The following is a 13,338-nucleotide window of genomic DNA, read 5'->3' on the forward strand; positions in this document are numbered from 1 at the left end:
GTTCTTATATCTAGTTGTCTTAGTGTGCAGTGCTCTATAGCATTGTTTTGAGGATAGGAGTTGAAACAATTTATGTCCAGGATGCGAGGGGTCTGTAGATATTTTCCCGGCCCTCTTTTTGGCTCGTGCAGTGTACAGATCCTCAATGGAAGGCAGGTTGGTAGTAATTGTTTTTTCTGTGTCTGTCTTGGGTTGCAGAAACCAGACAGTTATAGAGGTGCAGATGACAGACTCAATGATTCCTCTGTACAACTGTATCAGCAGCTCCTTGGGCAGTTTAAGCTTCCTGAGTTGGCACAGGAAGAACTTTCTTTGTTGTGCTTTTTTTATGACATTTTTGATGTTAGGTGTCCATTTTAGGTCTTGAGATATGATAGAATCTAGAAATTTGAAGCTCTTTACTGTTGATACTGTGTTGTTTGGTATTGTAAGTGGTTGTAGTATGGAAGGATTTCTCCTAAAGTCTACCACCATTTCTAATTTTTAAAAAAATTATTTGTGCAACATATTGAATGACCTAGTGTGAAAGACCTATGCGATCTTTGGATCCGACAATAATGCACATCAGTTTTTCTTTGGCTTGGAAACTAGCTTCTATCTATGAACCAAACAGATTTCCGAGAGTGAGATTTTTATCACCTTTGGTACCTTACTTCTAAAACTGTATTTACTCACTTGCAAATTGGCTTCTGAGGACGGGAATGGTGGAGGAAATGCGCCATTGTCAAATTATGGAGGAAATTCATTAAAAAAAAACCTCTTACAGCCTCTTAATAAGGGATCATAACATATTGGCCTCCTCAACAGAGTGGTAGGCTGAAGTATACAATGAGTGAGCAAAAATACAGAACTGAATCGGTTACAGTTGTCTGATTCAGTCCCTTTCCCATGTACAGAACAATTTGTGGTTTTCAGCCAAACAAGTTTACATATAGGTTAACATATACTATATTGCCAAAAGTATTTGCTCACCCATCTAAATAATCAGAATCAGGTGTTCCAATCACTTCCATGACCACAGGTGTATAAAATCAGGTACCTAGGCATGCAGACTGTTTTTACAAACATTTGTGAAAGAATGGGTCGCTCTCAGGAGCTCAGTGAATTCCAGCGTAGAACTGTGATAGGATGCCACCTGTGCAACAAATCCAGTCGTGAAATTTCCTCGCTCCTAAATATTCCACAGTCAACTGTCAGCTGTATTATAAGAACGTGGAAGTGTTTGGGAATGACAGCAACTCAGCCACGACGTGGTAGGCCACGTAAACTCGTCCAACATCAGTGTGTGTTCTCACATATGCGCTTCTGGAAGAACGGTCAAAAATTCCCATAAACACACTCCTAAACCTTGTGGACAGCCTTCACAGAAGAGGTGAAGCTGTTATAGCTGCAAAGGGTGGACCGACATCATATTGAACCCTATGGATTAGGAATGGGATGTCACTTATAGTAAGTTCATATGCAAGTAAAGGCAGGTGAGCGAATACTTTTGGCAATATAGTGTAGTTCCATATTAGCCAACAGGTAGATCAGGTCAACAGGACTAGCAAATGGGGAGGCCCTTTTAAAGGAAGTTATCAACTTTTGACCCTTTGTTTAACGGTAATTTACAGTTAGAATGACCTCTAAAAAAAAATAACTTGGGACCTGCACGTGATTGCAATTGGGGCCCTTGGCAACCATCTCGCACTTAAGACAGTGGTGTATTAACCATTAAGGAGACTAAGCACATGCTTAGGGCACCAGGCCCAAGGGGGCACCAAAAAGTTGAGAAAGAAAAAAAACCAATGAAGATTTGTACAGTATGTACAAGATTTGTCAGTGCTTAGTGCACCAGTGAGCCTTAATCCGCCACTGACTTAAGACCAGTTACAGCATTGTGCCATCATATGAATTGCTGGCCTTGGGGGGGGGGGGCTATTTTAGGCAAAAAAAAAACCTATCGAGGAAGCTGGATTCACTTAATGACCATGCAATTGGTTAACAACTGTTGTAAAAATTGTTGCAAACTCAGGTCCAATTCAACTTAAAATGGCAATGACTTACAATGGAAATTCTGGTCCCAACTGTGCTTGTAAGTCGAGGAATATGTATAAGTCAAATAGCTTTTTGTTACCCAGTGGGTAAATTGCTCCAGTTAGGTTATCCCTCTAAGCAGGATTTTTACTGCCTGGTAACTTTTATATCCAATATTTCTTTTCCATATATCTTTAATTTTCCATTTCAGTTATGAGAATGTCTGGGTTTAACATCTTCTAAACATGTGCTAAAGGATGCAGTGGCTCAGTGGCTAAGACGCTGAGCTTATCGATCAGAAAGGTTGGCAGTCCGGTGATTTGAATCCCTAGTGCCTCATAATGGATTGAGCTCCCATTACTTGTCCCAGCTTTTACCAACCTAGCAGTTCGAAAGCATGTAAATGCAAGTAGAAAAATAGGGACCACCTTTGGTGGGAAGGTAACAGCGTTCCGTGTTCCTTCGGTGTTTAGTATGCCGGCCACATGACTATGGAGACATCTTCAGACAGCGCTGGCTCTTCGGCTTTGAAACAGAAATGAGCACCGCCACCTAGAGTCAGGAATGACTAGCACATATGTGCGAGGGGGACCTTTACCTAAACATGTGCTATTCTAATACTGAACAAAACTTCCAAAGCCCAGAGTGTTACATTAGAATCCCAAATATTTAAACCAGGACAAATATCAGAGTACCTAAAATATGGAGGAATCTTAGATGCTTAAAAGACAGTATGTCCTTTCAATTAGCTTTGGATATTTTGTTCAGTGGTTACGAAAAGCTTGTTTTCCACTAATAATGCACTTAATTTGACATTTAAAAGTGACAATCATTTGTTTTGTTTTTTCTGCTTCAGGTCCAGAAGGTGCCCTTTGCGAACATTCTGTAGAAACACCACTTGTTCAAGGTGTGGGAGAGGATGTCAAAAATCTAACACTTAAGTAAGAATATCTCTCCAAAATGAGTAAATGTTTATTATTATTCTCATATATTTTTTTGCTGTATTCCTTAGTAATGCTAGATTTGTAAAGCAGTAAGATACCGTATTTTTTGGAGTATAAGACCCACCGCAGTATAAGACGCACCAAGATTTTGAAGAGGCAAATTAAAAAAAAAGTTTTTGCACTTGGCAGGTGTCCCAAAAATGGCCCTTTTTTTAAAAAAAAAGGGCATGAATAGCCTTTAGGCTTGCAGAGTGCTCCTGGGGGGTGGACCCCCCCCAAAATGAGCAAAAAATTACCCATTTTTCACAAAAATGGGCCCTTTTTTTCAAAAATATGACATGCATAGCGTTTAGGAGGCTTGTAGAGTGCTCCTGGAGGCTGGGAAGGGCAAAATTGAGCAAAAAAAGGCCTGTTTTGTGCTCATCTCTGCCCTCCCCAGCCCCAAGGAGCACTCTGAAAGTGTCCTAAAGGCTCTGCACGGCCATTTTGGTGAAGGGGGCAGGGTTTCTGGAGGCAAAAAAAATGCTGTATTCAGTGTATAAGGCGCACCCAGATTTTCAGCCTCTTTTTTGAGGGAAAAAGGTGCCTCTTATAGTCCGAAAAACACGGTAAGTAATCAGTAATATACGGAAAAAGAACCCAATAGGAAAAGGAGCAGAGGCGGGTTCCTACTGGTTCGGACCGGTTCTCCTGAACCGGTAGTGCTGCCTTCAAACAGAGAGCGAACCAGTTCTCTGTTTTTTTAAAAAGTGGGCCCACCTGCCCAACTCTGAGTAATACTTACCTTTATTCCAGTTTCTGAAGCCCAGCTGATCTGGGGCAGCAGCTTGAATTGCTGCTTCCCAGCTGTTTTCCTAATTTTCATTCAATTGTGCATGAGCGCGCGGCAAAGCGCGCGCTCAGCAAACTGATTATAAACCGGTTAGGAACCCACCACTGAAAAGGAGTACTAGGGAGAAACAAGGAATCAAATTCCACATTACCACATTGGTTATTGAAAACTAATTTAAAAACTCCCTTTTACAACCCTGTTATCCTTTAATTCGGGGTAAAATTGGGGCGACTGGGTGGACTGAGCATTTACTGGCTGGATGCCCTTCCTGACACCACACTGAGTTCACAGCGGATATTTTTTCTTTGCACTCTAGATGAGAATATCTGCTGCTTGGATTGAACTCTCAACCTTCCGTATGGGAGGCAAGCATTTTCATCACTAGGTCACCACACCACTCATTATTATTATTTTTTTTTAAAAAAACTGAGTAGCTACGTAATATAACAGATAATAGGAGCAGTTCTCATTTAGTTCCCAAATATACAGGACAATATTCAATATTCCAAGAAAAAGAATATTCACAATTTTGAGAACTTTAACATTGGAAAGGATGGTCAATATTGATGAAATAATCCTATTGTTAAGATCACTTTCCACCTTCATATTGTATAGTAAGACAGCTAAAGAAGCAATGTGAGAACGCATGCTACCAGACACTGCTAAATTCTGAGGGATCACTTGCATTGAATTACAGAAAAGTACACATATTGTGAAGGCATCCATGGTGTAAATGCTTTAAATATAGATGGTGGTATATTAATCTCATACAGGAAGTCTTTGGCTTACAACCATTCATTTAGTGGCCATTCAAAGCAGCACTGAAAAAAGGAATTTACGACCAATCCTTGCACTTATAACAGCTGCAATATTGCCATGGTCATGTGATCAAAATTCAGGAGCTTGACATGTACCCTATATGTGATGATTGTATATAGGAGTGAGATTCAAAAATTTTAGCAACCAGTTTTCTGCCTGATTGCTGGGTGGGTGCAGCCATGGTGGGCATGGCCTACTCGGCCTCCTGCATCATGGCAGGCAAGCATTTTTGCCCTTCCCAGGCTCCAGAGGCTTTCCTTCGAGAGGGCAAAAACAGCCTCCCCCAGGTTCCAGAGGCCCTCCAGAGGCCAGAAACGAGCCAGGTTCTGGACTTCTGGAACTTCCTGGAGGCCCATTTTTCACCCTCCCAGAGCCTCCGCGTGGGCCCTGCACTTACTTGGTATCCAAAACAGGCTGCATGGAGACTTCTAGGAGGAGCAGAGTGGAGTGGGCGGAGCCAGCCAGTCCTTGCAATTACTGGTTTGGCGAACCAGATGTAAAATTAGCATCCGGTTTGCCCAAACCATTCCAAACCAGCTGAATCACATCCCCGTCCCAGAGTCATGTAATCACCATTTGCAACCAGCTCAGCCAGCTTCTGACAAGCAAAGTTAATTGGGGGGAGCCAGATTCATTTAATGACTAAGTTTCACTTAACAACTGCAGTAATTTCCTTAACAGTGGCAAAAAAGTCATAAAATTGGGCATGACTCACTTAACAACTGTCTTGCTTAGCAGCAGAATTGTGGTCCCAATTGTGGTTGTACAGTTAAGTCAAGAACTACCTGAATTCCTTCTAGTGATCCTTATTTACTAAAAATGTTAGAATGTTTTGTTTTATACATTAATACATTAACTAAACCAAAACCTGATCAATGTGTGTGCATATATAAAATCATATGCAAGAAATGGTAACAAGAAAATATGTAAACATACTAAAATATGTATCAATCAATCAATATATACATACATAGAGTGCGGAAATTAGAAATTTTCAAAGGAATAAAATCAGACATCCAACCCTAAATAAACAGAGCCAGTTAATTGAAGACAGAATGGTGTGAATGATTGTTTATATACTACTTGTAAGATTTAAAGCAGTAGATTCCATGAAACAGCAGATAAATATAAACAATGACTCTTCATTGTTGAAAACTGTGGGGGCCCTGGATGAAGATACATCAGTATCATTTCTATTCCAAACTTGGTCCATATTTTCTAAGGTTCAAATGTCTATTTTTTTTACTTCAGCTCAAGCTTGTTGCTTGTGCAATAGTGCAACTATCCGTAGCTCGGATGTAGGATGAGGGTGAAGGTTCATTCTCTGAGTTTGTGGGTTGGTTTCAGAAATTTCACAACATTTCATTACCAGGCTAGGTAACACCTTCAGTATCAGTGTTATTCTGTTCATAAGGGCTTCAGGTGTGGGTGTTTCAAGTGAGGGTCTTGGGATGGGTCTTGAGATGAGATTACATCAGGTCAGGGTCAACAGAGAATTGTTGTGGGGGGGTCCGTGGGTTGGTTGAGGGTCAGTATTGTCTCTGATTGGCTGTTTGCCAATTGAAAAAAATAATAATGCTATCTTGAAAAATTGTTCCATCCAAACAAAACATCCATTTGTTTCTTTGGTAATGTTCCTGCATTAAAAAGCAAATCAAATTGGTATATAAAAGCAAGTAACAAATTCACATGTTGCATTATTTTCTTAAAATATGTGCAGGTATTAACTCTCCCATAGAAATCCATTGGGCAAAAGCTGGATTCCGTACAACTTCATTGCGGTTAAGTTTTCAAACAACCTAGAAAGCATATCAAAAGTTTTGCAGTTCTTTTCTGGCCTCTTTTCTGGCATAACATGTTGTTATGACTATTGTCTAAATGATTTTTTTTTAAAATAACAAATAGCTTTACTTGACATTTGAGGTTTAAGGATTTGTGAATTAATTTGCGGGCTAGGTTTTAAAAGATTAGTAATTACTTTAGCGCAACAGACATCAAACGTAAGTAGTAAAATTCCTGTTGCATTTACATAGTTTGTCAAATCTATAAAATGATGTAAAGTGAAGTAAATGATGCAGTTTGTGTCATTTGCATAATAACATTAACACGGCTGATGTACTTTCCAATTTAATAGAAAATTGGAATAACTGATTTTTAGCGCCAGCTGCTCAAAGTGGGGCTTTCACTGCTTCCAAATATATATACAAGCCTACAGCGACTACCTCTCATCTCATTATAGAAAATTATGTAATTTGAGTCTAGTTTCTAAAAAGGGTTGTGTGACCCTTTGCAATCATAAAGTTACTCAGTCAACCCAAATGATTAAGCTGCCATGTTATAGACCAGCTGGTTGGGGAATTCTGGGAATTGAAATCCACACATCTAAAAGTTGCTTAGATTGAGAATTGCTGCTGTACACAGATGACGATATAGATCAGGCTTGGAGAACTTCCTAAGAATTAATTCTCCTAGGAAAGTTAATGTTGAGATTATCATTTTACCATAAGAATTTAAGATGGCAGGATGACATCACATTGGGGAAATCTCCCTCCAAAATCGCTTTGAAGATGTTATTACAAAACCCAGCTATTGTTTGAAGAGACATGCATCTTTTGAAATAGAAGATACGTTTTTGCACTGTTAAGATAACGCTTCTTATGATTGGTTTCAGACTCGAATCACCAACCCGATCTCTCACCATGAATGCTCCGAGAGGAATTCACATCAAAGCAGAAAATGGAGATCTTATCGGACTCTCTCATTTGGATATCGCATTCCAAAGTACCAATGGGATGGTGAGATGTTAAAAGATTTATTTAACATCAATACATTTCCTATTTACAGTTGGTATTCAAGGGGAGTGATTGCTACATGAGTCAAACTATCAGTTTTAGTTCCAGGAAATAAAGATTACCACAGGGTTGAAATTCAGCAGGTTCTGACAGGTTCTGGAGAACTGGTAGCCGAAACTTTGAGTAGTTTGGAGAACCGGCTACCTCTGGCTGGCCCCAGAGTGGGATGGGAATGGAGATTTTGCAATATCCTTTCCCCAGGAGTAGGGAGGGAATGGGGATTTTGCAGTATCCTTCCCCTGCCACTCCCACCAAGCCACACCCACCAAGCCATACCCACAGAACCAGTAGTAAAAACATTTTGAATTTCACCACTGCTACTGACCTTGAAAAGTTCAGATTTGTGACAAAGGTTATTTGATCCTTTAGAAATATATAATTTATATAAAGGCTTAAGATGTTCTTAGGATATTATAAATCTCAACAGCATGCAGGAGGGGGGTGAGTGAGAGGAGACATAGTATTCAAAGGGATATTTTTTTTCCCTTAAATGCAGTGTTCTCTATTTAATGTTATTAATTTCCCATGTTAAAATCCTTACTTTGCCAAATGTTTCATGTCTTTTAAAATCCTTATATTTCCTGCACAGAGAGATTTGAACAGTTTCAGTGAAAGATTCCTGTTTTGCACAATTTGATTGAGCAGTATAAAGCTGTGGTAATGCTGAAGGGAGAGATAAAATTTAAAAAGGCAAAAATAAATTAAGGTGATTGGGAGGCTAAGGGGGAACATATTCACCAGTTTGTCTTCTGGTGAATTAATATTTTGTAACCAGTGACACTCATTGCAGTAGCCAACTTATGAAATGGCACATCATCTTCTTAAAATCCCATTATCAACCCTTAGAATCTCTGCTTTACCAATAAAGTCCCCCTGGATAATGCACTAGAAATGCATTAGAAATGTGTAATAGAAACTTTCTATGTGCATAAAGTATTATGCAGCCAACAAAAGGTGCTGATTGGCTTTCCAATTAAGAACAGACAATATTGTCTTCTTCATATACTGAAATAGAACACCTTGACCCAAATACTATTTCTCAGGTTGACATGTTTGTTGTGAATAAAAAAAAGTGGCAAAAATAGATCTCTTTCGCCTTAGAGCTCTTTGAGGAAACGGGGGACATAAATGTTTTAAATCAAGGAAAGCAGCCGCGTGCTGAAATGTTTACAATTTGGAGCACAATTCTTTTGGGTTAACGGAAGGGGCAAGTTGAAATACTTTGCTAAGTTTGTGGGCACCACCTAAAGGAAATTTACATCAACAATTTCACAGTGCTTTCAGAGTGGTTTCCCAGGCTATATATAAAAAATATTATGTTAGCTCATATTGAATAATGTAAAGGAGACTTTGAACTTTCATTTGCAAACTCATAGTAAAGCTTCCATCAAATTGCTCAGTAATGAATCCAAGGAAAGAGTGGGCCCATTCTGCCAGTGGTTTTTAAACATTTCTCTCTCCTTTATAGATTGAAGTTGTTACTGGGGGTATATTTGAAACCAATTGGATAGTTCTACCTGGTAAATGTTGTAGAACAAGAGTTCTCTCTGTTAACACTACAGCTACAAAGTAGATGTGTGTGCTTTTTTCTTGCAGATCATTGATGCTCAAAATTTGCTACTGCCAGATTTGCTTCAAGGAACAAATGGAGAATCCGGGACATCTGAAGGACTCTATGAAATTTGTGCTTGCCCAGATGGAAGGTTATACTTATCGGTGGCTGATGTAGTTTCTACTTGCTTACAACACAGTCGTGATTGTCAATAAAGCACCAGAACACAACTGGATTTCCCTTGGCATTCTTTCTTGGTTTGTAAAACCACCAAATGGAAGATTTGGATAATGTAATTCAATTGCTTGGAAAACATGAGTGATTTTAAGTTTTATCAGATATCAGGTGGATAAACATATGATTTGTCATTTGTAGCTTGCACTCCTCCTTTCTCTTCGTCTTAGGTTTCTTGATTATATTATCTTTTCTGCTTTGTTACTATGGCTTTTTAACTACATGTAGTCCTCAACTTGTCTATCACAAATGGGACTGGAATTTCCATTGCCAGGTGATGCAATCATTAAGTGAATCACAACCGATTTCATCAGGTTTTTTTGTTTTTTTTTTGCTGTGATCCTTGAGCAAATCATTGTGATCATTAAAAAAAATCTAGGGTCTCCCATTGACTTACTTGTTGGAAGCCCCTTGGGGAGGTCCCAAATGGTGATTATCTGATCTGAGTTATAAATACATGCTGGGTGCCAGGTACCCAAATTTTGATCACATGACCACCGGAGCACTTCAGCAGTCTTGAGTTCAAGGACCGATCGTAAATCCATTTTTCCACTGTAACTTCAAACAGTCATTAAATAAATATAAGTTGAGGACTACCTCCTGTATTTAACAAAAATTGAGTAGAAAAGAATTCAGGTCCTTGAATAGGATGCTTTCCTTTCAGTCTTATTATCTTCGTCTTTTAAGAAAACAGCCATATCCACTCGGGCAGCTATTTTATTAATCTTTTTGTTGAAGATACTTTTAATCTTGTTCACTGTGCCTGTTGAGTTTTAACAATTTAAAGTCTTGTTTAAATGAATCACCTATTTTGCTTCTGTAAGAACTCCAAGGTCATCAGTGATAGAATAGCAATTTACTGCCAAAATCTACTGATTTTTTTAGGGGATTGTTTCAAGACCTTCCTTATTTATCAAGCTTTAACAGAAATGTGAAAAAGAAACTTTGATCAATCTGCATATTTTGGTAACCTGCCAAGGGAACACCATGATGACTAAACATCTCAATAATCCAAACAAAGAGTGTTTCAGTTTAAAAATAATTTCCCAAAGCTGTTATTTATGTTGTGTAAAGGGCAGTAGGACTATGCTGTAAGCCCTGTGTATTCTCATAACACTATTTTTCCTTTAGGTTTCTTCACCTTCACTCACCCCAAACCCTATCAATAAGCAGAATACTCTTTGGGTTAGTAGAGTTACTAAGTGCTAGGAAACAAATGTGAAAAATATTTTCACCTGCATTTGTCTTGGCATACCTGACAGTGGCTATGTCTAAAGAGTTGGAACTAAGTAAGGGAACAGCGGGAAAAAAACCTGCCAAGTTAGCTACTTTGAAATTATTCCTTGGTTGGATTTGTTAATCATTTCACAGCTACCCCCCAAACCGGTAACTAAAAATATATTTTTCGGAGTATAAGACGCTCCGAAGTATAAGATGCACCTGGCTTTTGGGGAGGAAAACAAGGAGAAAAAATCTGCCTCTGCCTCCCAGCAATTTGCCTCCTTGCAACAAACAACAAACAATATCGATGATATACACTGTTTGTGGTGTTACATTTCAGACAATACTTGTACAGATGCTGTTAAAATTGATGCGGCTTTCTGGAAGTATAGTTATTCTCCGCTATTTAAAAGAAGATACAATAGCACTGGGCCTTTTCAGATCAAACATTTATTTTAAAAGCTTCTTCATTTTGTTAAGTTGTCTTGAACAATAATAAAGCAGTCTTTAAAAAATAAGTCTAATAATTTGAACATTCTATAGGCATTCATAGTTACTGACTTACCTCCTTGCAGCAAACAGCAAACAGCCTGATTAACACAAGAAAAAAAAAACAGCCTCTGCTTCCCAGCAACTTGCCTCCTGTAGCAAACAGCAAGTTTCACTTTCAATTTCAGCATGGGCCTCCCGATCATTAGCTGTTTCAGGCTGCAGGGATAGCCATAACCTATTGCCGCCTCCGCAAGCCCCATTTTCCCGTTTGCTGCAAGGAGGTAAATTGCTGGGAGGCAGAGGCCAAAGGGCGGGGGGCAGTGGGTGTGTGGGGCTACATTCGATGTATAAGACACACCCAAATTTCCCCCCTTTTTAGGGGGGGAAAGGTGTGTTTTATACTCCGAAAAATATGGTAGGTATGGGAACATAGAGTGGAGGACAGGAGATGAGCTCTTCCTGGGGAAAGCAGCCTCCCTGTTTTTCCTATGTTGTGTTTCAGCCTTTGTGCTCAGCCCCAAAGCCTGGTTGTGGGAGCTTTGATGACTGAGTTTTCTCTGTTGCTGCTTAATGCTGTCAGTTTGTAATAAATCCTACCTCATCCTCAATTTGCTCTCCGAGTTTCTATTGAAAATCTACAGGAAACCTCTGGTACATGTCTATCAGCATAGGTGAAGTATCATCAATATGCTGATAAAATTCAGGTATAGATCTCTTCCTCAGACTGTTCAAGTGACGTTGTCTTTTCCAGGGCCTGGAAGCTGTGAGTCTGGAAGGAGAAAAAAAGGCTTCCAGCCAAATGGTTAGGCTCCAAAAGCCAAGAAAGACACCTTGCTATTCTTCTAAGCTGGGGTGTCAAACTGGTGGCCCACGAGCCGGATGCGCCATAGCAATAGCAATAGCAGTTAGACTTATATACCACTTCATAGGGCTTTCAGCCCTCTCTAAGTGGTTTACCGAGTCAGCATATTGCCCCCAACAACAATCCGGGTCCTCATTTTACCCACCTCGGAAGGTTGGAAGGCTGAGTCAACCCTGAGCTGGTGAGATTTGAACAGCCGAACTGCAGAACTGCAGCCAGCTGAAGTAGCCTGCAGTGCTGAATTTAACCACTGCGCCATCTCGGCTCTAAATGGGCATGGCCATGCACAGGCCATGCCCATTCCAGCTCAGCAAATGGGGAAAACGTTGTGAAACCTCACGTGACGGCACAAGTTTGACGCCCATGTTCTAAGCAGATGTCTTTATTGTTCCTTACCTATAAGCCGAAATCTTGCCAAACTAAAGCAGACATGCCCCATAAAACATAAGGGAACTATTTAGGGAGGAGCCAGCTTCACCCTCTTTCTCTCACACACCTAAACTGCATTGTCTCTTCCTCCTCTAGAATGCAACATCTCCCTTCTGAGAATCTGAACCACCACCCATAAACCTAACTGGGTGGCTGTGGGTTTTAGTGCATGTACACATAAACCCCACAGCCACCTGGTGATTTTCCATTTTAAAAAAAAACTCTGAAAGAGGTAACATTCCCACAGACAGAATGGTGTGCAATACGGGGTCCTTATGGACTCATGCATGTGGCTTAAGCAGAAGTTGGCACTACAGCCAGGAGACTTAACCCATTTGGTACATCAATTATATTCCTGTATCAGGAGGCACTGCTCAGAGTCACACATACTTAAGCCCAGTTGCACTATTAGTTGGACTATTTCAACATGCTCTACATCGCCCTTGAAAAACATTTGGGTGATTCAACTACTCCTGAATGGAGTATACTGTAGAATATTTGGACACAGCACATGATGCCCATGTAATATTACTGCTACATGAGCTGCACTGGTTTCCAGGAGCAATTCAAGATGTCAGTTGTCATCTTTATAGCCTCAAATAGTCCAGGCCCAAGTTAAATTGTGGGAATGCTTTCCTATAGTGAGTTTTGCTTATCCCACCAGATTTCACACAATTAGGCACACTTCAGGTTCCTTCAGCGGTTCAGCAGTTCATGTCCCTTCAGCGGTTCAGCAGTTCGACTCCCTAGCGCCACGTAACAGTGAGCTCCCATTACTTCAGGGGTGAAATCCAGCAGGTTCTGGAGAACTGGTGGCAGAAATTTTGAGTAGTTTGGAGAACCTGCAAATGCCACCACTGACTGGCCCCAGAGTGGGGTGGGAATGGAGATTTTGCAGTATCCTTTGCCTGCCACGCCCATCAAGCCACACCATGCCCACCAAGCAACGCCCACAGAACCTGTAGTAAAAAAAAATTGAATTTCACCACTGCGATACTTGTCCCAGCTTCTGCCAACCTAGCACTTCAAAAGTACGTAAAAATGCAAGTAGAAAAATAGGGACCACTTTGGTGGGAAGGTTAACA

At 40.1% G+C, this 13,338-nt stretch overlaps 1 protein-coding gene across 3 annotated transcripts in view; it reads left to right on the forward strand.

Moving 5' to 3' along the window:
• The window catches only part of SGCG (sarcoglycan gamma), a 28,118-nt gene extending 18,868 nt beyond the window's left edge, over nt 1-9,250 (forward strand). For 2 of the 3 annotated variants that reach the window (XM_087721219.1, XM_087721218.1), the window contains exons 6-8: nt 2,873-2,957; nt 7,283-7,406; nt 9,060-9,250. In XM_087721219.1, coding sequence (XP_087577345.1) covers nt 2,873-2,957; nt 7,283-7,406; nt 9,060-9,230 — 380 coding nt within the window. In that variant the 3' untranslated portion in view covers nt 9,231-9,250. The remainder of the gene's footprint in view (nt 1-2,872; nt 2,958-7,282; nt 7,407-9,059) is intronic. The other variant, XM_087721220.1, reaches the window with a different exon arrangement.
• The last annotated feature ends 4,088 nt before the right edge of the window (nt 9,251-13,338 follow it).

Source organism: Thamnophis sirtalis, unplaced genomic scaffold (genome assembly GCF_051295495.1).
Source record: "Thamnophis sirtalis isolate CommonGarterSnake01/CBP01778 unplaced genomic scaffold, rThaSir2_p1.2 scaffold_8, whole genome shotgun sequence".
Taxonomy (NCBI): Eukaryota; Metazoa; Chordata; class Lepidosauria; order Squamata; family Natricidae; genus Thamnophis; species Thamnophis sirtalis.